The sequence below is a fragment of the Chionomys nivalis genome, chromosome 3 (genome assembly GCF_950005125.1).
Source record: "Chionomys nivalis chromosome 3, mChiNiv1.1, whole genome shotgun sequence".
NCBI lineage: Eukaryota > Metazoa > Chordata > Mammalia > Rodentia > Cricetidae > Chionomys > Chionomys nivalis.
The window spans coordinates 88,388,539-88,413,081 of record NC_080088.1 but is presented as its reverse complement, the minus strand read 5'-3'; the positions used below and the strand labels follow the sequence as shown (position 1 = coordinate 88,413,081).

At 49.7% G+C, this 24,543-nt stretch overlaps 2 protein-coding genes across 18 annotated transcripts in view; one reads left to right on the top strand and one right to left on the bottom strand.

Annotated features, from left to right (window-relative positions):
• Trrap (transformation/transcription domain associated protein) overlaps positions 1-1,201 on the top strand; it is a 95,475-nt gene extending 94,274 nt beyond the window's left edge. For all 12 annotated transcript variants that reach the window (XM_057763715.1, XM_057763716.1, XM_057763706.1 and 9 more), the window contains one exon: positions 76-1,201. In XM_057763715.1, coding sequence (XP_057619698.1) covers positions 76-360 — 285 coding nt within the window. In that variant the 3' untranslated portion in view covers positions 361-1,201. The remainder of the gene's footprint in view (positions 1-75) is intronic.
• Smurf1 (SMAD specific E3 ubiquitin protein ligase 1) overlaps positions 1-24,543 on the bottom strand; it is a 112,338-nt gene that overhangs the window by 1,423 nt on the left and 86,372 nt on the right. For 2 of the 6 annotated variants that reach the window (XM_057763717.1, XM_057763722.1), the window contains 7 exons: positions 22,238-22,352; positions 20,641-20,819; positions 19,636-19,773; positions 18,530-18,650; positions 17,761-17,962; positions 16,437-16,521; positions 12,422-15,364 (listed from right to left, as the gene is read on the bottom strand). In XM_057763717.1, coding sequence (XP_057619700.1) covers positions 15,265-15,364; positions 16,437-16,521; positions 17,761-17,962; positions 18,530-18,650; positions 19,636-19,773; positions 20,641-20,819; positions 22,238-22,352 — 940 coding nt within the window. In that variant the 3' untranslated portion in view covers positions 12,422-15,264. Of the gene's footprint in view, positions 1-12,421; positions 15,365-16,436; positions 16,522-17,760; positions 17,963-18,529; positions 18,651-19,635; positions 19,774-20,640; positions 20,820-22,237; positions 22,353-24,543 lie in introns of those variants that run through there. The other 4 variants (XM_057763721.1, XM_057763723.1, XM_057763718.1 and 1 more) reach the window with 3 other exon arrangements.

The following is a 24,543-nucleotide window of genomic DNA, read 5'->3' as shown; positions in this document are numbered from 1 at the left end:
AGCTGGGCCCACACTATAAGGCTGCCCCAGTCACCCCTGGTGGGACACAAGCCGCTTCCCCTCTCCTTTGCACAGGTGGATGGCATTCTGAAAACTGTGCTCCGGGACGAGATCATTGCTTGGCACAAAAAGACCCAGGAGGACACTTCCTCTCCATTGTCGGCCGCCGGGCAGCCTGAGAACATGGACAGCCAGCAGCTGGTCTCCTTGGTTCAGAAGGCTGTCACTGCCATCATGACCCGCCTGCACAACTTGGCCCAGTTTGATGGCGGGGAGAGCAAGGTGAACACCCTGGTGGCCGCCGCCAATAGCCTGGACAACCTATGTCGCATGGACCCTGCCTGGCACCCATGGCTGTGACCTCAGCTCTCACCCCACCCAGAATGTGAAATGTGCCTCTCAGCCTCTGAGCCCATGGCTGTTGAGACCTCGCTCTGCCTTGTTACCCCCCTCCTTTAGTTCCTTTCCCAGTAGTTTGTGTGTGTGTGTGTGGAAGAGCGTGAGATTTGTCCTGGAGAGAGCCCCTGCACACAAGATGGCCAGGCCGTTAGAGATGGCAGAGCCCAACAAAGCAGCTTCTGAGATGCGTTTTAATTATGGATTCCCAGATTGGGATTTCCTCCTGTGGTACTCTTGCCTGGAGTGACAGGCAGGTTGAGAAGGTCCCTGTATCCCCTTACCATCCAGAAACTACACTTCTGAGCAGCTGCGTGCTGTGCAGACCTTCAACAGGGTCCCGGAAATCCACAGGGTTAGAGAAGCAGGAATCAGGAGCAGGCAGACAGGCTTTCTCCTCTAGCACAGATTGTCACTCTGTCTGTCACTGGCTTTGGGGAATCTCACCAAGTCTCTGATGTGGCTCGGCGCATCTGCATCGCCTGCCCTGCGGGGAAAGCTGCGCTTGGCCTCATGGATTCCGATTCAGTGGGGCAGAAACGGAACAGTGGAGCCAGCAGGCCAGCCTTGCACTTTCTGCCGTTGGCTTGTTGGATCTCTTTTAGAAATTTACTATCATTGTACCAGGAAAAAAAAAAGACAAATCATTTTGTTTTTCCTTCCTAACTTGAAACGAAAGCGGTGAGAGTTTGTCCCTTTTGGTCTCTGTTACGTTGACATTTTTATAAATCTGAGCATTGAGAAGGTTCTAGCTAAATTTGTACAGTGTGATTTTTTTTTTTAGAATAAATATTTTATAAAAGTATTTGTTGTCCCCTATTTTTGTGTTAGCATGTTTCTGTGTGTCGTCTGGACTTCTAGATGACTGCGAGCTGGTTGTGCAGACACAGTGGTCCTCACAGGTGGAGGAGGTCTTGGCTCCAAGGGTCAAAGCAAACCAGGTGACAGGAATGCCAGAGCTGTCCATCTTCATCCTGCTGTCTGTAACCATCTGTATGGATCTTGTTGGATACTCAGCTGGCCTTTACCATCTATCCAGTCTCGACCCTGACCAGTTCCTCCATTCTGTTGTTTTTTGGTTTTTTTTTTTGTTTGTTTTGTTTTTTTTTTTCTTTTTCGAGACAGGGTTTCTCTGTGGTTTTGGAGCCTGTCCTGGAACTAGCTCTGTAAACCAGGCTGGTCTCGAACTCACAGAGATCCGCCTGCCTCTGCCTCCCAAGTGCTGGGATTAAAGGCGTGTGCCACCACCGCCCAGCTCCAGTTCCTCCATTCTGGGAAAGCAGTATGAACCAATGTGGACATGAGACAATCCTCAATGGACGCGAAATAGTCCGTGACATAGGATGTGCAACTCCTACGTAAACATAGACTCTGAGTCTCAAGGAGTCTGCTGTTGGCAGGTGCCAGCTTCCTACAAGGACTCTGCACAGCTGCTTATGACACGTGGAGATGGATCAACACAATCCCCTGCTGACCTTGGACTCTCAATCTACCTTCCCCGTGTCCCTAGCCGGCAGAGACCATCTCTTGAAGCTAAGCTTACCATAGTCTGAAAAGTCAAGTCTGAGGAACACAGCCTCCTGGCTCTTAAGAGGGAGGTAGCTGTGCACCCCAGCTGGAATGGAACCTGGCTACAAACTACTTCCTGGCTGGTTGGCCCCAGTAGCCTTACTGGAGTCTTTGTATCGATCCCCCGCCCTTGGGCTATGTGGACCCTTGGTCAAAGAGAGGGATGGCTCTACACATGGCCTGCTTACAGAGAGAGAGGAGCCCTTCTAAGGTCCCAGAGCCAATCCTGGAGCAAGTGGGAAGTGTCGAACTCCATCCCAAGCTGCACCCTGGATTACAGACTGAGGCTGAGGGGCGGCATGGTATCCATCTGACGGGCATTCCTGCTGGTTCTTCATGGTCAGCTATGCTCAGTTTCCAGAGACTTGCTCCCTTGCTGAGAAAGTGCCTCAGATGCTGGACTAGCAGGAGTTGATGACAGATGGGGATATCAAGGTCAGCATGCTGCACCAGGGTTAAGTCGTAAAGCAACCATTGATTTTCACCCTGCCAAAGCTAGAGTCTGCTACTGCTGAGGAAGAGGCCTATGGTTCCCTGCCAGGCTCAACCATGCCATCACTCTGGAATTGCCTCCCCCCTCCCCCTTGCCGGTAACAACCAACCGTACAGCGATGGCCAGAATAGGAAGGAGTTTTTCCCAGTGAATACCTGGCATCTGTGTTAAAGTGTGTGTATGTGTGTGTGTGTACGAGTTTTTCTCTTTTTAAAGACGGTATAGCCCATGCTAGACTCAATTTTGCTCTGTAGCTAAGGATAATCTTGAATTCTGATCGTGTGCCTCCGCCTCCCTAGTGCTGGGACCAAGTGTGAGCATCACTGTCCAAGTGCGCGCATCTCTGCGCCTGTCCGTGATGCTCTGGGAATTGGACAGACCCAGGGCGCTCTGCTCCAGTTCTGCCCAAGCCCTCTGCTGATTAATGTATTAAGACAGGGTTTTGCTCTAGTCAGGCTGGTCCGGAACTGATTTTGTAGCCACTCAAGCTGACCTTAAACTGGAAGAAATTCTTCTGCCTCAGCCTCCACATTCGTAGAGTAAGTAAGTACTTAACTTTGATGTGTTTTATATTTGGGGCCCATTTTGAGTTAACACATGTATCTGGTCTAAGGTAGGTGTGAAGCTTAATTCTTTTGCATGTGTGGTCGTTTTCCCGACCCTGTTTCCTGATGACTGACTTTTTTTTTTTTACAGAGTTAGGCAACCGGCAGCCAGCTGATGGTGTTTCTGTGTATGTAAACTGGGTCTATTGTACTTCCTACTCATTTAAACGTGTTCTGTTTTTCTCACATTGAAATCATTAGTCATGGGGGTATAATTGTCGCGCTTGGTAGTTTTTCACTTTTTTTCTATGGCTAGTTTCTAAATATTCTTCATACATGATTGAGAAACATGCTAGGACTTTGGGGGGTGGGTATGCAGCACATGGGGAGGTCGGAAGACAGCCTTCAGGGGGTGGTTCCTCCTACCATGTGCGACCTGGGAATGGAACTCAAGTTGTCAGACTTGGCGGGAAGTGCTCACCCACCTCGCCAGCCCATGTCTTCAGCCTTGTGAAAATTAAGACTTGTTCTGACCCCGTGACATTTCAGAAGCCTGCATCTTTTGACTGAGGGGTTTAACCCATTTACATTTAAAGGAATTACCAACACAAGCTTATGCTTGTGGTTTGACACCTGTTGTCTCTCACTGCTTCACAGCTTGTCTCTTTCATTACTGCCTTTCTGTGTGTGTCGGTGATTGTTTTTTGCAGTGACACATGTTTTTAATACCTCATTTCTATTGACAAATTTTATAAATACTTTGTAAAAATACGTTCTCTTTTTTCTTTATTTGTAAAAAAAATGTATGTGTATGGGTGTTTTGCTTGCATCTGTGTCTGTGCACCACATGCATGCAGTGCCCTTGGAGGCCACAAGGTGGTGTCACATCCCCGAAACCGGAGTTACAGGTGGTTGTGAACTGGCATGTGGGTCCTCTAAGAGCAGCCAGTGCTCTTAGCCACTGAGCCGTCTCTCCAGTCAATATATTCTCTTAATGTCCTAAAACTAGGACAATCTGATTTGAACTCTGCCAGTTTCCTCTCATATAAGAACTTTACACTTTAAAAACCTCTGTCCCGTCTCATTTTGTAAACATCAAGAGTAACTGGTTGGTTTGAGGGCATTGTGATGATGAGGGGCACTTGCTGCTCTGGTAAAGACCAGAGTTCCATTCCTGGCACCCACATCAGGCAGCTCACAGCCACCTGTGACTCCACCTCAGAGGATAGAGTCCTTCTCCATACCATGCAGATGCATAAATGTTTGTTTGTTTTGTTTTTCAAGACAGGGTTTCTCTGTGTAGCACTGACTATCTTGGAACTTGCTTTATAGACCAGGCTAGCCCCCAACTCCCAGAGATCTGCCTGCCTCTGCCTTCTGAGTGCCGGGACTAAAGGTGTGCACCACCACTGCCTGGCAGACCCCTCCTTTTTAAAAAATCACATCTTTGTGTGCTGCTCGCTCACGCAGGATAGACTTGCTGTTTCTTATGCAATTTATCTTTCAAGTTGTGTAGAAAAATGTGGCTCATTACTACAGCATTTGTATAATTCTGCAGGATATTCGCCTTCAGTGGAGAGATGCATTTTTACAAAGCTTCCCACTGCTAGTGTCTTGTCTCAAGCTGAAGGCCTGACTCCTTGTAAGGTAGTGACCACGGCCATGAATTCTTCATCATTGTTTTTAATCTTGGAATGTCCTAATTTCCCCTTTATTTTGTCAAATACAGGGTTCTCAGCAGTTGTCAGCCCTTTTAATCCATCTTTCCACTGCTTATTGAGAAATTGCTCATATCTCACCAAGCTTCCCTTGAACCTGGCAGCTTGCTTTTGTTCTGCTTCCAAAGCTTTCTCTTTGCCTGTGGTGCCCATCAGTTACCACAGCATCTGAGAGGCAGAAGCAGGAGGACCATAACTTCACAGCCAACCCTTCGTAGCAAGAACCTGTCTCATATCTTTTGATGGACATATATACAAACATACATAACTGTTGTGTGACAAAACTTTCCGTGGGGAGATGCAGCACACAAACCCACAAACACACCCTGCTCATCCCAGAGAGGGAACACACACAAGACCAAAGTATGGTTTTCTCTGCCAAGTGGGTCCCAAGGATCTAACTCTACCCATGAGCCTTAGCAGCAAGTGCCTTTGCCTGCTGAGCCATCCTGTTGGCCCTTTCCTGCTACTATGAGCTTAGGCTCACAGGGTGGGTGTTTGATTGCTGTACATCTGCAGGTTTCCGGAGTATCTGGAGATGCTTTAGTCTGCTCTAGTTGGTCATCTGTGTTCTTGTCTGGAACCATTTGAGAGTCTAAAATGTTGTAGTCCATCAGATTGCTGATGTCATTCTCTAGATATTTTAGTTATATGTGTTTGTGCAGCCCGGATGTAGACATGGGCACATGCCAGGAGATGATGCTGGGTATCATCCTCAGTTGTACTTCTCAGGAACACCACCTATTTTCAAAACATGGACTCTTGGTGTGGGGCTCACCAAGTAGTCTAGGCTGCCTGACCAGTTAGTCCCAGAGATCTGCCTGTCCTGGCATCTCTGGCATCCAAGTGTTGGGATGCCCTGCGTTTTTATGTAGGCACAGGGATTGAATTTGGGTCCTCACCCACAGGAGGCAACTGCTTTACTGTCTCCTCAGCCTAGACATACTGTTCATTTTCATGAAGTTACAGTTTATAAAAGTTTGAATTTTAGAAAGTTGTATTCATTTTATATATGTGACTGTTTTGCCTGCATGTACGCATGTTCACATGTGTGCCTGGTGCCTGGAAGGTAATTGGATCCCCTAGAACTGGGGTTAAATATGGTTGTGGACCATCATGTGGGTGCTGGGAACTGAACCCTACTCCGTAAGAGTAGCAAGTGCTCTAAAACACTAAGTATCTCTCCAGCCCCAAAGTGAACATTTTTAAACAACAAACTATAGTTTATTTAAGTCAGCATATTTGCCATAAAAGACTGAGTCAGGGGCTGCAAAGATGGCTCAGTGGTTGGTTAAGAGCACTGGCTGCTCTTCCCAAGAACCCAGATTCAATTCCCAGCACCCACATGACAGCTTGCAATTGTCTGTAATTCCAGTTCCAGGGGACCTGACACCCTCATGCAGACTTGCATGCAGGCAAAACACAAATGCGCATAAAAATAAATCTTAAACGATAGACTGAGTCCAGCCTTAGGCTTACAGAGACACAGTCTGAGGAACCTGCAGGGTTCAGGACTGGCAGCTATGGTCTCCCATCCTTGTAGGCAGAAAAAGGCGGGGGGATTACCTCATAAAATTTCCTTTTAAATAAAGTGTATTTGTAAAGTGATCCCCCAAAGAATTATAATTGTTGCTAAGTTTCCATTTGAGCCTCTAGATAACAACTTAGCTGCCAACATTACACTAAATGAGGAAAATAATCGAAATCTCTAAAAGGAGAAGCAGGAAATGGCTGTTTCCAGGCTGAGAGAAATAACTCATTATGTAGCGAAACAGAATGCTGTTCTTACCAGAAATCAGAGAGATGGAAATGGTTGCCCATTTTTAAACTTACTGTATATTTTGAAAGCTACGGTACTATCAACAACACCAGTCAGACCCAGAGAGGACAAGAATCAGGTAACTGTCAAATATAAGGAATTATTAGGGGGCTGGTAAGAGGGCTCAGAGGGCGCAAAGGTGCTTGCTCTACAAGCCTGGAAACGTGAATTTGATTCCCAGAATCCCAGGGGAAGGAGAGAACAGACTGCAAAAAGTTGTCCTCTGACCTCCAAGTGCACTCTGTGATAGGCCCTCCCTGAATAATAATAATAAAATAATAATAATAATAATTTAAAAGGAAATAATTAGTGGGCTGGTGGAATGGCCAAGAGGTTAAGAGTACTTGCTCTTGCAGAGGGCCTGGGTTTGGTTCCCAGCCCCATAGTGGCTCACAACTATTGTAACTCCACTTCCAGGAACCCCAATGTCTTAAGACCTCTGAGAGCATCCAACTTACAGGCAAAGTAGTCATACCCATAAAGTAAGTAACTTTCTATTTTTAAAAGGGCAATTATTAGGACTGAGTATGTACTAGAAGTCTTCACTAGCATGCATTAAGCCCTGGGTTCCATCTCCGGTCTCCCACCCCCACCCCACCCCACCCCCACGCACACACACATGCCAGCAATCCCAGTACTGAGGTGGAGACGGGAGGATCGGAAGTTTAAGGCCATACCCAGCTAGATGAGCATACCCACCCCCGTTAGAGAAATCGTTGCTGTATATATGGATTATTTTACTTTTATGTTTCTGTGTATATGTCATGTGCATGCAGTACTAGCATAGGCCAGAAGGTGGCATTAGACCCTTGGAACTGGAGTTACAGGCAGTTGGGAACCATTCAATGTGAGTGCCAGAAACTGAACGTCCTTTGCAAGAGCAGCAAGTGCTCTTAAGGCCTGAACCGTCTCTATCCAGCCCCTGTACAGACTATTTCAAAGATTAACCCAAATTCAGAACTAGCACTGCCTATCAAGAGAACGGAATGGAAGAGTTTAGCTTGGGAGGCTCACACTTCCTGCTCAGACGCTCATCATTCCTTTAGCAAGGTCTGAACTCGAACCATGGCACCATCTGAACTACACAGCAGAAAGAAGAGATGACCACAGGTTCTCTAGTACAGAGGGAACAGTGCCTGTCTGAGATTCTGGACCTTACAAAGCAGATGTGTGGGACAGGCGGTTAGCCCTGCTCCAGGCTGTGGACAGCAGGCAGAACCCAGTTCCTGGGTATAAGTGTTTCTGTGGCCAGTACAGGGTGTTCTGGGCCAGCAAAGACCTTTGGAGGAGAGGGTCCTCTAGAGCAATAGCTCAGTGTCTAGAATATGGAGCGGGGCTGGGGCTGGCAGGATGGCCCTGTGTCCTCACAGTAACCAGACACCCTTCTTCCTGCTCTAGGACATGGTGGTCAGGGGACTCTCCCTGCAGGCCTCTGTAATGTCAAGAGTGGGTGTTGACCTTCCTTGGAGTTTTCGCTGTAGTCTGTGCACTTTGTCCTCAACTATGTGAGTACCTGTGTCTCCAGGAAATGAGCAGGCCTTGCCAAAGGCTGTGAAGATGCCCACCTGGCTCTTTGTGGGCATGGCTGACCTTTGAACTCTCTCCGGTGGCCTGAGTTTTTCACAGGACATTTGTGCCTAGTTGACTGATTAGCAGAGAACCTTTTTTTAAAAGGTTTATTTATTATGTATACATGTATGTATTTATTATATATACAGCATTTATGTATTTATTATGTACGCAGTATTCTCAGTGTTCTGTCTGTATGCAGGCCAGAAGAGGGCACCAGATCTCATTACAGATGGTTGTGAGCCATCATGTGGTTGCTGGGAATTGAACTCAGGACCTTTGGAAGAGCAGGCAGTGCTCTTAACCACTGAGCCATCTCTCCAGTCCAGCAGAGATCCTTTTCTTGTGTGCGCACACAGCTTGTGCATGTCGGGGCCAGAGCTCAAAGTTGGGTGTCATCTTCCATTGCTCAACACACTCTGAGGCAGGGTTTCTTATTGAATGCACCTGGAAGCTTACTGATTTGCCTAGATCTGCGAGCCCCAGGGATCTTTTCTTCTTTGCAGGCACACAGCCCTCTGCCTGGCTTTTCACATGAGTTCTGGGGATCAAATCCAGGTCTTTATGCTGGTGCAGCAAGCATGCTACCAACTGAGCCATCTCCCCATCTGAGAGAGCCACGTATGTGTACATGTGTGTGTCTGTCTGTGTGCATGAGTGCAGACATTGTGTGTCATGGTGTGTCTGTACAGTCAGGTACTCTCAAGTATTGGTGGTCACCTTCCACCTTGTTCCAAACAGTAACCTGTTTGCTGTTGCTGATGCCATGTGAGCTGGCCTGCACATTTCCCAGAATTCTCCTGACTCTTCTTTCATATCTCCACAGGAACACCTTGATTACCAGACATGTGCTGTGTCCAACTTTTACATGAGTCCCAGGGATTCGAACTCAGGTCCTCACACTTGTGTGTCATATGCTTTACAGTGACATCATTTCTGCGGGAACTTCACTGTCTACCATTGTTTTTCTGACTGTGGTTAAATGATTGGCTTGCAGTTGTGTACCTGGCTGCCGTGTGTGCTAGTGCCTACAGAGGCCAGAAGAGGGCATCAGATCCCCTGAAGATGGAGTTAGAGGTGATTATGAGCCACCTGATTGGGTGCTGGGCCCTGATCGTCTGACCATCTCTCCAGCCTCAGCCTGTTTGGGAACTTCTAAAAACTTTTTTTTTTTTTTGGTTTTTCGAGACAGGGTTTCTCTGTGGTTTTGGAGCCTGTCCTGGAACTAGCTCTTGTAGACCAGGCTGGTCTCGAACTCACAGAGATCCGCCTGCCTCTGCCTCCCGAGTGCTGGGATTAAAGGCGTGCGCCACCACCGCCCGGCCCTAAAAACATATTTGAAGGATACTGGTGGCCTCACCTTTCTTCAGACCCTTTGCTATATATTTGCTTTCTTACTTTGCTGACATGGGGTCTAGCTGTGTAGCCCAGGATGGCCTGGTCTTCCCTGTGCAGCCCTCCCTGGCTGCCCTCCAATTTTCAGTTCCATGTGCAAGCTTCAAGTCTGGAATCATAGGTAAGAGTCACCGTGCTCAGACTGTTTTTAGCCTAAGTATTTGACCCAACTCTAAAGCTTGTCTGAAGAGGCCAACGCAGTCAGTGGTGTCACACACTTGCTTTTGTTTGTTTTTGGTTCCTTCGAGACAGGGTTTCTCTGTAGCTTTGGAGCCTGTCCTGGAACTAGCTCTGGTAGACCAGGCTGGTCTTGAACTCACTGAGATCCACCTGGACTACACAAGATCAATACAGAAACAGAGCCAGGTGGTAGTGGCGGCTCACACACCTTTAATCCAGCACTAGGGGGTCACATGCCTTTAATCCCAGCACTAAAGGGTAATATAAAATGGGAGGAGACAGAGGATAGGGCTCAGTCTTGGTAGAGATAAAACTCTTCCAGTGGCTTGGCGGCTTTGCTTTTCTGATCTTCAGCTTGAACCCCAGTATCTATCTGTCTCTGGGATTTTATTGTTCATGCTACCCAACCATACCGATCTCTTCAGAAGTCTCTACCTGGACCTGAAGCTCCTCCCTTTCCTCACACAGCTGCTGCCTCCTGGGCAAGTTCTCCTGGCCAGCCATGTCTTCTCCAAAGACCCCTGGGCCACCCCTGGGCCTAGCACAGGGCCACCTGGGCCTCAGCCAATCCCAGTGTCACTCGGCTCTCATTGCAGCATGGCTAACCCAGAACTTGACGCGATCACGTCACTGACTGCCAGGATCTGTGGCTCAGCCCTGTCCGCTTGCTCACTTTTTAAAAAGGCCGACACTGACTATTTACTAGGCACTGTAGTAAATGCTTCAGGGCCAATTTTTTAAAACACCAATGTATTGTGTAGTGTGTGTGTGTGCGTGTACACATGTATGTGTACACCGTGGTGCATGTCAGAGGACAACTTTCACTGCTACCTGGAGGCTGAACTCAGGTCATTAGGCTGTGTAGCGCTTTTACCCACAGCCATTATCGCCGGCCCAACGTTTTTCTCTTTCTCTTTCCTTCCTCCTTTCTTTCCTCCCTACTTCCCTTCCCTCTTTCTTTCTTTCTGAGATAGTACCATGTCATGCAGACTAGCCTGAAACTCCATTTGAAGGCAAGGGTGAGCTTAACTCCTGATCTTCCTGCCTCCGCATCCCTCATGCTGGATGACCTGTGTTACTGTTTTTGCACAAAGCTAATTGCTGTGATTTCTTCTCTCCAGAAGCAACACTTTGCTGATGTCTTAGGAATGATTAAAATGAAACTTCAGAGGTCACCAGCACCTTCCACGGCCACGTGAGGGAACTGGACCTGGGCATGCTGGAGCCTCTGGTGCTGCATCACCTGACACTGAGCCCCATGACTAGAGTGATGCTTAGCGCCAAGTTAGGCAAGACAGGTAAGGATGTCTTCACTGCTGGGCAAAAGGACAGCCATTGGGGGCAGAGGTGGCAGACTGGGGTCAGGTCACCCAACCTGTCCCCTCCTGTAGCAGAAGTGTCCACTGAGGCAGCAGGAAGTAAAATAGAGGGGTGGAGTGGGGAGGGCATTACGGGTGCCACATCGTGGGTGCTTGGATGGGGCATGGTCTATCACCCTGCCTGGCAACACCAAGTGGGATGGCAAGAGAGGAGGTGCCAGGGCAGAGAGGGCTGCGGGTGGAGCTCTACGGCCCGCAGTGGCTGGAGAGCCGGCTCAGCCTGGTGTGCAAAGAGGATGTCAGACAGTGTAGGAATAAAGCTTCCCCAAGACACCGCCCTACCGCTGCCCCCGCAAGAGGTCCTGAGGCAACAAGAAAGCCTGGGCATGTGGTCTGCAGCCAGATTTGCCCAGAGCTTGGGGGTGAGAGTGTCCTCCCCTACAATCGACAGCAGTTACCTGATTTTTCAGGCACAATGACCAATCATCTCCAGCTGTCAACCCCAGGCCCAAGACCCCTGTGGCTGAGGCCACAGCCCTCAGCATTCCCTGGTGGGTGGGTGACAATGGCTGTAGACAATGGCCCGCCAACTCTGTCTGTGAGATTCTCTGGAGAAGCAGACGCCTGAACGCTGTGGGTTTTGTGCCCCCCTCATAGTTCCTGTACTGAAGGTCCAACTTTCACAGCAGTGGACAGGTGAGCCCCAGGAGGTGACTGGGTCACGAGGTAGAACCCTCACAGAAGACCTCAGGCCCTTTACTGAGTCAAGGCACAACATGGAGACATCCCTGATGACGACAGTGTACGTGTAGGGCTTCCCAAAGATACAGAACTGCCAGGAACCTGACAACCAGGTGCACAAGCATCTGTTAATCTGTTGTGTGCAACCACAGTCTGGGAAGAGCCCAACCCTCCTGGTATCACAGACTGTGAGGAGCTGTAGCCTCACCTCAGAGGCGAGCAGATGGTATTTTTGACTTGGGACAAGTTTACCACGATGGACTATCTTAGTTCTATGAGAAGCATCTACAGTAAGAAGGGTCCTCAAAAAGTTAACCCAGGGCACACTGACCCAGGATTTCTAGCAGACTCTGATGTGGATTCCAGCAGATGTTCGTGAACTCGTATTCCGGGCAGCCTTCCTCAAAATAACCAAAAGCAGAGAGAGTGTACAAGGAATTAATTCGCCAGCTGCTTTGGTGGGCAGAGCCCCAGGGAAGGCACAGTGGCGCCACCTCAAGTCCAGGGTAGCGGGGACAGACTGAACTATATATTTACTGAGTCTGGTATTTCCATTTTTTCCCGAAAAATTTTAGCTTTGCCTCTTTTCCTTGGAGGCTGGACTTCATTGCTAATGAAACTAAGTAACATAAGAATCTTGCTACCACATCAAAGTAACAGATGCCAAAAAAAAAAAAAAAAGTAAAGTTGTGAGTTTATTGCATATGTAACAAAATGAATCTGACCTCCCGGGTCCAGCCTGCTCTACAGTCAACGTTTTGTGTTTCCAGCTGGTTCCACAACTGCATTAAATAGAACTAGCATATCTTTAAATACTTTCGATTCTGACATAAAACAGAACATTAGTGTACAACTGTCACAAGTAAATGGGCGATAAAAACTGGGAGAGCAACTAGGGTGCAGCAGCACTTCCAACAGGACCTTACAAAATAAATTAGGGTACATTATAAACACATTTTAAAAACCCACACTGTTTCAGAAGGCTGCCATGTGGCCCCCACCTGGCTGCAGGAGGGTGGGGTGTTTTCTCTGCCAAGGGTCAGTCCAGGGGCCACCTAGGCTGAACTTGACCATGTGGCCAAGCCAGTGTAGGGGTCAGCATCCCATCTTGTGGCAGATTCTCCTAACAGAAAGCAAGAGATTGGAACCCGCAGCCACCCCATTGCTGCAGCCTGCTGCTTCCTCTGAAGCACTGCGGAGCAGAGTGGTGTTTGCTGCGTCCCTGAGTTGGCTGCTGGCCGCTGGTGAGGGGAGCCTGGAGAGCCGGGCTCCTGAAGCATCTGGGTGACGTGGCAACGGTGGATCGTCTGGGGCCACCAGGAGGGGTGACAATTGAGATCTTACATGAAAGGGCTTCCTCCAGACCCAAAGCAGAGCAACCAGAAGCTTTGCTGTGGGTTGGCCGGCCACGCGGCGTCCTGTGAGGAGCTTCCGAAGGACCTAACCATGGTAGACAGACAAGGAGGTGCAGTGGTACCAACAGACACCTGGGGGAGGCTGGGACACTCAGAACTGGCAATGAAGGGAACCCAGGCAATTAAGGAGAAAGACGCAGAAGCCTTACTGGGTGGTATGTGTGCCTACCACAGTCAGCCCGAGGGGCCAACCTCTGGATCCTCAACGCACACGGGACATGGACTCCTAAGGCTTGTCCCACATCACTCCCAACTCGACATCCCAGCAGCACAGGACCCTGTCTCCTCCAGCACTGCAGACTGGCACAGTGCCACAGCACCAGGCAGGGCTTCCCATCTCCAGAGTCAGGCGGTGGGGTCTGGCTGCGCCTTAGGGCACAGGCTTCCTCACACTTCCCAGTCATGAGGGAGCCAGGTTTTAGAACACCCTCAGAAGCATTAAGGTAGATGAAATACAGAAGCCCTACTGGGGCAAGGCAGAAAACTGAGAAACTGGTAAGGCCCCAGTCTGGCCTGGATGGTAGGATGGATTCAGTTTTTGTGCAGTGAGGTCTGCCAAGCATCCTTTCCGTCCCTAAACCTTGACACTCAGCATGTGGCTGGCTCACGCTCTGCAGTACCGGTGGCCACCAAGCTGGGCAAACCTCTTGGGATAGGGTGTGTATGACCTAGGAATCCAGCCTTCCCCAGTAACTCAGGAACTGCTTCTGGAGCAAGCTGCTTAGCGGGAACAGAAGGGAAGACACTTCCCGTCACTAGCCTGAGGGTGAGCAATGGAAAGAACACAAAAGTCAGTGGCCCGACAGGACCTCCCTCACCATCCCACACATAACTTGAACTCATGGCGGAACTTGAACCCCGGTACCAATGAAATGTCTTGCTAATGAATTACCCTGTTCTCGCCCCCACCACAAACAAAAATGGCAAAACCGCATGTGGAAGATGGGCTGCTGCTCTGCCTCCCCCCGAGTTCAGCTGCCTGAATCCAGCCTCTCGGGACAGTCACCGCTTCTGAACACTTGTGCAAACTGGAAATGGTGTTAGAGACATGGCATTAGGCTGGCTTTGGCCTTGCTCATCAGAAGACGAAGACTGAGCAAGCAAATTGAGTAGAACTGTTAGCATCACCATTGCCACCGGGGAAGAGGGCCATGTAGGGAGGTAAAGCCCCCTCCCTGTCACCAAAGGCTCCATCACACCCTGCTTTGTGCATAGCACCAACTCTGGGGAGCTGCATCAGGAGGCCCCAGGTCAGCGGCCTCTCCTGCTGTCCCACCCAGTGGCTGTGGTGACAACACTGTTCCGTTAGTTTAGCAATCCCCATATAGAAGTCCATTAACATTTCACGACAGTCAGGAGCCTCCGGTCCCTGGCACAGGAGTTGAGCTGGACCCAGGTGGATCTGAGCCTGGTTTTGGTCATTCTTTGATTAGTTCCATAACGTGAGAATTTCAAACTGGGTAGAGAACACAGCAGATGGAACTTTTAAAGATTTTTCCCCTGTGCAAAACCATCTTTTCAGTCAGGATACCCTGAAAAGAAATCCCTGGGCCTCCTGTGAAGACTGCTCCAATCCCTTTACCTCAAAGGGGAAATACATTCTGCCTCGAGCTTCCTGCTTTGGTGGAATTCCAGCACGCATGCACTGTGCAGTTATTTCCTGCTTAGAAATCCACCTGCTCTCTGGAACAGGCTGCTAGCCGGACTGTCTGGAATTTCAGCTTGATAGGCTATGGGCAGCTGCTGAACTTGAAAAGGGCCTTGAGGCTACACTGAGAGGGAGAGCCGGTACAGAGACCATGCAAGCCCTCGGGGCCCAGCTTGGCCCTGGCCATGCCCACCATGCCAAGGAGGCTGAGGGGGAAACCTGGCTGCGTTTTATTGGATGGGTGATGGAAGGGTGGGCGAACTATAATAAAGGAGGGATAAATGGGTGGGAGCCACCTATGAAAGTCCCCTGGCCTGCCCTTCCCAGAGGAGGGAGACGAGCCTTTTCCCTCGGGTTTCTAGAATCTCAGGCCTCAGCCCGCCATGCGGGAGGCGTGCAGACACCATATGCTTTGGGTCTGGTGGTTGTGGGTGACTCAGCTGCCACTGACCACTCTTCACTCCACGGCAAAGCCACAGGTCTCCTCCACTGCTGTCAGCAGCTTCTCGTAGAGCTTCTCGTAGGACTCATAGGGTGGGATGTCAATCCGGTTAAAGCTGGAAAAGGACAAAGGAGCCAGAGTCACTGCTGGGGGCGGGGGATTTGGTGGGAAGAACGCTATGAAGTTCTGGACACAAGATGCTTCAGTTCTCACCACAAGTCTGTTTTGTTTTTGTTTCTTCCACTGTTTGTCTCTGGGTGTGAGTTCTCTACACTGGGAAGAACCCCGGCTGGCGAGCTACACTGGTGACCATCAGGTCTCCTACTGCAGGACAGCCAGTCCCAAACAAGAGCATGATGGGTCTCAAAAGCAAAAGAATGCTAAATTCTAGAAAGATGAGATGGATACCGACCTGCCCACTTAAGATTTCCAGGAGAAAACTCATTTCAGTATTTGTGCAAAGAGACACATCACATCTACTGTCTCCTCGTAATTCACTACACAGAAAAAGCAGTGGTCTGTGAATCCTGAGCAGAGAGCAGCCGGGAATGCGCTAGAAACGGGTGAAGGGTGCCCTGTTCTTTCAGGTTTTCGTCTAAATTAGAGGTGTTATCCTACAAAATGAGCCACACACTCACTCTGTAGGAGCACAGGCCGTACCATGCTGAGGCAGGCATGGTGTCCTGCATGGTCCCGGGAATGGATGTATCATCGGGCCATCTTGCAGATGTGAACAAAAGCGGGGACAGACTCTATCACTTGCTCCAAACCTCATCACTGGGTCACAGGCTCATGAGCCTTTTTGTTCCTGTCATGTGGCGACCCCACGACCTTGAGAACTAGTGTCCTGAAGGGGAGGTGAGGATTCTGAGACAGTTTCCTTAAACTACCAAGTAACTCACCCACCGCAGAGAATATTTTCAGTAAGATTTTGAGAAGGAAAATGTGCTCCACATCAGACAGTGACTGCCATTCTGATGGGTACATGCACATGCACGCGTGTGAGCATGTGCAAGCACATGCGTGCACACAGCCAAGGGTCGTCCATGAACTTTGAGGCTGCACTCAGGGGCTTTAACTGCTCTTGCTGACTCAACTTCCCTGTCTCACTTGACAGCTAGGGTGTGACCTGAGGCTCTACTGAAGGTGACATGAAGGACGCATGACCCCACAGTGGCCAAGCTTACCAGGTATGAGCCTTGGGTAAGTTGTCTGTGTTGGCGTCTATCAGGTGGATGGTGAAGAGTCGGGGCCCTGCCGCGCCTGTAGAACCTTACAAGACAACATTCTAGTTAATGTACTTCACAGACGAAGCCTGGGAGGGCCTCACCAGGAGGTCCTGTAGCAGTGTGACTCATTCCTGAACCCCAAGGACCTAGAGAACCTCTTTAGGGGGCAGCTGAGGTACAGACGGCTTTGTTTCCACACCAGCTGACAGAAAGCACCAGGCACTGGCCCTTCCCCTCTAGTCTTCCTGGATGCTTGTGGCTTTCCTTAGCCACCTGCTGCTGAAGTTAACCGACGCCATTATTGTGTACCGTGCTGATAGATGTGTCACACACTCCCCTCAGCAGGGCAAAGTCCGGCAGAGCTGAGGCAAGTTACAATAAAGGCAGTGTGGCCGACCGGGTTGGAACAGTGAACCTATAGCCACTCAGCACCTGGCCTGTGTGCCTTCAGTTGAATGCCTTGCTCTAAGGGTCATTCATTCCTCCCTCCCGTGGGACCAGTCACTCCAGAACTGGATGGAGACTATGTCCCATCCCTGGCTCACACCCACGCCCCTGACTGGTCTTGGATAGTATTAATAAGACCCTTGTGACAGGAGAGATTCTTCTGAATGGGAATATTTGGTGGTCAGCCCTGCTGTGGAGAAGTTGGAGGTAAGGAGAGAAGGTGTGGGGGTTTACAAAAATCTGGACCCCCACAAAGACCAAACAACTGTTTTTTCCTTAGTAGGCAGAGAATAAATCCCATGTCCTTACTGTGTCTTAGTCTGGTGTGCAAGGGACAGCAAACCCGACTCCACCCACCCACTTGGTATGGGGAGGAGAAGCAAGCCCAGCTTAGTAGGACAAGGTGGAGATGAGTCTGGGTTGCTGGGAGGAACCCTGCCACTCCTGCATAGCCTCCTGCAATCCTGCATTACTATGAAAATAGGTGGACTCAGTCGGGAGGACTCCACACTTGTAGCAATACTAGACTAAGCTCCAGTGTCCTCCACCTGACTCTTCTTCCACCAACCCCCACAGGTCGGTGTTAGGTGGCACCCTCCTTGGGTTGTGGACACCAGAGGCTATCAGTAGCCCCTGCTGCTCCTGGATTTTTAGAGACCAAGGGGGCCCCAGTGTGACCCTATACCTGCCAGGCACCCCAGTGCTAAGTATTTGTTATGAGAACACTGACCACCGACATTCTCTACTGGGACGGTCCACATTTCAACTCTAGCGGCTGTGCTCTGTCTAGGCTGCAAAACACCTCAGGGAATGACCCTGACTCCACGTCAGTCACCTTGCAGAGCCTTAAAGCCTTGGAGAGGCACTCGCGTGGATCCTGTCACGAACTGCAGGAGTCTGGCCCTCCTCTCCTCATCAAAGGTCTCCACTGCCTGCCAGAACCATCGGACGATGTTGCTGTCGGCCACACAATGCTTCAGGCGCGTGTTCGACTTCCAGTCATTCAGGTCGATCTTATCCAGCCCACCTATTATCAGCTGGGGAAGGGCATCAGGCTGGAGGTTAAATCTGAAACGTCTAAGTCGCTGGCCCTGCCTCAGGAGTCCTCATACTCAAGAAGCACTGACAGTGCAGCTCCCAGTGGGCTGAGTTTGCTCTGGACCAGGGAAGAGCAGACAGGGTGGGAACTCGACAGGCCATGTGCGGATGAGGGGATATGGAGCATGCTGCCTCAGAGATGAGCCACTCAAAGCTCACAGCCCACAGTGGGCAAATGGCTTTGAGAACAATCTGGAAGGTTTAGGCCACTTGGCACCAGGCAGACAGAGCTGGCAAGGGATGAATGAGTCACTGTCCAAGTCCACAACAATGGTATGTTCTTAGTCTATTAATAGCCAGAATGGAAAGCAGAGACCTGGCCTCAGGGAGGCCGGGTGCAAGGGAAAGGCTAGAGATCCCAAAAATCCAAGACACGGACACCTGGGTTCAGTCATTAACTGTTGCCAAGGGGACAGACACCACCCAGTGTGTGACAAGACAGTTCAGAGGCCCTTGGTCTCCCAACAGCAAGCCCACCGCACAGGGTTGCCAGTGGTCTCACTTACCTCTAGTTCCTTCTGGTCAAAGGGCTTCAGCAAGTGTTGGGGAATGAGTTCATTAAACCCTTTCTGAAGCGCTAGGAACTGGGCTTCAATTCCTCTCATAAACCTCCAGTTTACATACAACCTGAAAGGAAAGCCACATGTTGGAAATGATTGGGGCGAGGCCAGGAAAACACTGTCCCACAGTGGCTGACAGCTGTGCCAGCATATATGGGAGGTTACTGTAGAACCTGCCGAGCGGGTGCCTGCCTGCTCCCACCCTCCCTGGTGGCTCTTCGTTTGCCGGTCTGGTCTTATCTTTAATTACTGTTATTATTTTAAACATAAGCATATTTCCCCTACATATCTGCATCATGTGTGATCCTGGTACGCATGCACGGAGACCTGAAGAGGGTGCTGGATTCCCTCAAATTGGTTGCAGGCAGCTACGAGCCACCACAGGGGTGCTGGTCCTCTAGAAGAGCAAGTGTCTGCACCACTGAGTTAGCCCAGCCCCTTATGTTACCGTTTTGAGACAAGGTTGGGTGTGGCCCATGCTGGCCTTAAACCCACTGGCCTGAAACTCCTACTGACTTCTAGCTTTTGAGTGCCAGGGTTAAGGTCTATCCCATCCCACCTGGCTCTTTTGTCCTCCCCACCCCACCCCACCCCATGCCCTGGAGTGTAGGCCAGGCTGGGAGTGAACTCACTATGTAGCCCAGAATGACCTGGACCTGCTCCTGTACCAGCCTCCCACCCAAATGCTGGGATTACACACCACACCCAGCCTTTCTATCAGTTACAAATGAAGTGGTTCTGGCATTCTGGTTTTCTACTAAAAAGGCAAGGGGGAATAACAAGCTGTGCCAGAAGGGTTAGGATTTCAGCGGCCTGCAAGGGCCATGACCGTATGACACATGCATAGTTCTGAATTGCCGTGCACGGAACTATCCCTCAGGCTGGAACTGGGATGCCGCAGTGGACTCCTTGGACATGCTGGCAACCGCTGACCCTGGCTGGCCACCTCTACACCCAGAGCTGAGCTGTCACATGGAGTCTCTATTGTGGGTGCTCCTGACAGCACCTTCTGCTCACCCCGGGCCACCAGTGAAGCCAGCCCTGCATATTACCGGACATATTCCTTCTTGTTCTCCTCAGTGACAGGCACATTTCTGCCATTGGGTTTCAGTTCGTGCTGAAGGATCCGCCCAAAAGCATTGTGCTCCACGCAGAAGGTATGGTCCAGCACTGGCGTGATGTCATTCTCTCTGTGGACACAGGCAAAGGCTGATGAGCCCTATGCCAGAGAGCTCTAGGAGGCTGTGTAGGAGGTGCCAGACAGCTGGCAAACACAGCTCGGGTTTTGTTCCTGTCTTTTCTGATTCTCATTGGGGGAGGAGAGCCACTCTCATCCTGTGACACCATGGGACATGAGGCCTCATTGCTCTGGGAACTGAGTCTGGGAGGAGGAAGCCTGTGAGGAGGCAGTGGAGTCAAAAGGACTCAAGCCAGGAAAATAAGGCTTCTCTCTTCTCAGGGCGCTCTTTCAAAGGCATCCATTCCCACAAAAGCATTTAAAATGTCAGGCTGACTTTTTATGTTGACAATTAGATCAACAGATTCCCCACGGGAACACCCCCCACCCCCGCGCACTCTTCCCCACATAGTAGAGCAAGTGAAGCAAGAAAGAGAGTCCCAGGCTAGACTCCACACGGCAGCTTCTGGGACCCATCAGGGCCTTGCTCTTCCACAGGGACAAGCAGACTATAGCTCATCCTCTTTCTCCCACCCAGCAAAGAATCTTGATAAACTCTGAAGCAAAAGTAACTAATATTAATTTTGTTTTGATTCTTTCTCTTGCCTTCTACAGATCACCTGAGAAACTGGAGACGCTCGCTTGTACCCCCCACCACACACATCAAGAAGATTACTGGCATTTGGAATCAAACCTTAATAAATAAGAAAACAAACCAACTTGTGAAGAGACCTGCTAAGCATTGTTATGAATGTAAGTCAGTTAAGAAATTCTATCACCTCTGTTTTGTTACTCTCTTTAGTTTCACATCTATTCTCCCCAAAGCATACGCGCACACACAAACACATCAGGAGCTCTGGGGCAGGATGGTAGCACTTACAGAATCCACACCAAGCTCTTGTGCAATTCTGGGTCCACTGACTCCAGATCCGACAGCTGGATGGGTTTTCCCAGGAGCTGCTTGTAGAACGGAACTGTGAAGCCCCCATTTATGTAGTGTCCATGGAACACAGCCAGACCCATGATGCGACCCACAAAGTGGAAGTAAGACAGATGGTCCTATAGGGGGCACCAGAGAACAGCAAGTCATTAGAAAGATGAGCTGCTGGCATGGCCGCAGGCTTCCTGGGACTCTGGAATACACTTATCTGACATTTAGCTACAAGTCCACAGGGCATCTTTTGTTTGGGGACTTGCTTCTAACTTGGGTGGGATTGGTACTGGCAATCCTCCCTTCTCAGCCTCCAGAGTAGTGGGATGGCAGGTGTGTACCACTCTATCCTTGCCCTAATACTGGGAGGGGGAAGGGGAGAGGGTCTGCTGTCTCTTCCTGAGAACTCAGTCTGGTACAAAATGAAGATGTAGAGACTTCTCTACAGTTGAGAAGGCTGTGTCTCTTCCTCAACCAGAGTGGTTCTGGTTTCGAAGGTTCATGTTTCTCCTTCCTGCTCCAAATTAAAATCACCTCAGAAAACTCGTCAAACTTAACTTCCGGGCTGGTTGAAGGTTTATCCCATTGTGTGTAGGTGTGTGCAGGTGCACATGCATGTCAGCGTCAAAGCTCAAGATCACATTCATTCCTAAGGTACTGTCCACTGTTCTTTGAGCCAGGATCTCTCATCGAACCTGGACCCTACAGATCAGGCTGGCCAGCCAGCAAGCTCCAGGGATCACCCATTTCCACCTCCACCGCCCTAGCACATGCATGAACATACAATGCCTGTGGGGGGTTTTTTGGTTTGGCTTTGTAGGCCTCTTCACAGAGCTCTGTCTGTCCTGGAACTTGCTCTGTTGACCAGACTGGCCTCAAACTCACAGAGATCCACCTGCCTCTGCCTCCCGAATGCTGGGATTAAAGGTGTGCACCACCACCACCCGGCCATAATTGGCTGGGTTTTACATTTTGCAGTCTGACTCAGGGCTTCATGCTTGTGTGGATGAACCATCTTCCAAACCGTACGTTTATTTGTATTTGAATTTCCTAGTTAAGTTAGTCCCCAATTTCAACTCTGTAGCCTTGTGATACTGGGTGTGGTCCCACAGAAGTCGTCCATGGTCTTATGCCCACCCCCGGATGGGTCTCTTGAACCTACAACATGCTGAATGTTCACATCTGTGGCCTAAAAAGCTAATTATGGAACTTTCCCAATTCTGATCAGAGTATGTATGGACTTGGTAACCTAGCTGTTACGATGATATCAAAAACAAAAACACAGTCCCTCACTAAACCAGAGAGCCCCCAAAGGATAACGTGCTGTGCACAGAACAGGTCGGAGCCACATCCCTCCCCTACAGACAGCAGGCCCCTGATCTCAACTTGGCAGAACTCCAGGTTGGAATCAGGTTCTGCCAGCCAATGCTCCCACCCTTGCCCTGAATTCTCCTCAGCATCCTCTCTAAGTCACCAAGTGCTGGTGGAAACCCAATCTGCCTCATAAACTCCAGCTGGATTCCTAAGCCTCCTGCCAAGCACTCACGGGGTTGACAGAAGAGTCTGGGTTGATTTGCAGTGTGTAGATGTCGTCTGTGGAATACTGGAAGAGCCCATAATACGGATTCAACATTTCATGACACAGCAAATACAGCCACTCCCTGGGAACAAAGACAGCACAGTTCACGTGTATCCGTTTCCGACTTTTTCTAAGGAAGTCAATGTATGCCACATGGATCCATGCAGAGCCCAAGGAGGCCAGGTGCTGGGAACCAAGTCAGGCCTGCTGCAGAAACAGAGTGCTTTTAACTGCTGAGCCAGCTCTCCACTTCTGGTTTCCAAGTTTCTAAGCATTCTATAGTAAAGAGTTTCACAGAGGGAACAGTCCAAGCTCTAGGGACAACTCTGCCCTTGAGACCAAAGCACGGACCACTTTCATTTTTTAAATTAATTGTGTGAACATGTTTGTGTGGATGTGTTCATGTGAAGGCCAGAGGTTGACCTCAGAGGTCCTCTCCAGCTTGTTTTGTGAGGCGAGCTGGCCAGTGAGCCCCAGGGGTCCTCCTGTCTCCACTGCCCCAACCCCACAAGCCACTGTGCTGGACTTTTGTGTGGGTTCTGAGACTTGAACTCAGGTCCTCCTGCCTTTAGGGCAAGCGCTTTACAGACTGAGCCATCTCTGCGCCTGGTCATCACTGGTATAATATTAAAAAACCTAGATGAATCTAAAACATTAGAAGATACTAAGAGTTTTTGGAAATCTGGTGGGAATACATTGGTTAACTTATTTTCTAAATTCCTTTAATGCTTGGATCAATTTACACCAAAAAAAAAAAAAAAACCCATAAACCCAAAGCAGCCAAACACAACAACCACTTCCACTGGAAACCCATCAAGGCTGTGGTGGAGCTGTGAGGCACCCTGCTGCAGGATGGGTTCAATCCTGCAGATGCTTGAGGCAAAGCACCTTCCAAACAGACCCCAAGACAGCGGCCTCAAATTCTATTGTGGCATTTCTTACTCTTTCAAACAGAAAGTAGGCAGGTCAGGGAGGTAGCACAGATCAAAGCCATCTGTACAAGAAAGTGATGGAAATACACAAAAAATACAGACAGGTCAGACCAAAACATGGCAGAAGATTGATGCTCTCCCACCCTGACTTCCTGCTACGCATCCTCTTGAGGACCATGGGCCCCTCCTTGGTCCCTAAGCACTTCTTCCCTCTTCCGGTTCAGAGTACAGGAGAGTGGGGACTGAGAACATTCTGCCGTGTGCAGCCACGCCAAGAGCCCAGGTCACTGTAGAGTCCCCAGTCTGGCGGCTAGTGCATAAATGCAAGTCCTACAGAACACACAGGTGGAGATGGAAGGGCTCTGGTGAGAGGACTTAATTCTTCATTTTATACTTGATTACAACAGAATTCAATAAGCTAGTGTGTGATACACTCACTTAGAAACCACCCCCAACCCCGCCGCCTTTATGCACTGGAAGACAAGGGAAGGAAACCCTACAGGAAGAGGAGGAGAACCACAGTGGACAGGAGGAGCTATGGGGAAAGACTCCTGTGTGCAGCAGGTATTTACTGGTCCGTTCTAGAACTATCAACGTTTCTCACCAAGAAAAAGTACGTCACACAACTACTCCACGAGGACGAAGCCAGGAAAGGAGTGGCTGGGGTCACAACGCTGAGGCGACCCACGTGACACTCAGGCTTCTAAGGAAATGGCTGCCGTGGGGATTTTCAAGTTTATGGGGACAAGGAAGACAGGCCTTGTTTTAAAAAGAAGCCAGGTGTGGTTCACACCTCTAATTCCAGCACTCAAGAGGCTGAGGCAGGAGGATTATCTTAGGCTCAGGCTGTGCTATGTATTGAATTCTGGGATAGGGACATGAGAAGGAAAGAGGAACAGGGGGAAGAGAAAAAACAGAATCTACAGACAATTAAATTCTAAAGAGCTAAACTATTGTGTAATGTAAGAGTAGAGGGGCTGGAGAGATGGCTCAGCGGTTAAGAGCACAGACAGCTCTTGCAGAGCACTTGGGTTTGATTCCCAGTTCCCATGGCAGCTCACAATCACTCCAGTCCCAGGGGAATCTGATGCCCTCTTCTGGCCTCTGTGGGCATTGCATGCCGTGGTGCTTAAACACACATGCAGGCAAAACAGCCACACATAAAGTAAGTCTTTAAAGAGAAAATGCGTTTCAGAGGAGCTCGAGTGGCAGACGTGGAAAACTAAAGGCAGCCCAACAGTAGAGCAGAAGTTAAGCCTTCCCCTTACTGCCCAGAGTCCATGTCTGTGACCACATCCCTCTATCAGGAGGAAGCGGCCTGACCCTGATCACCAGAACGAT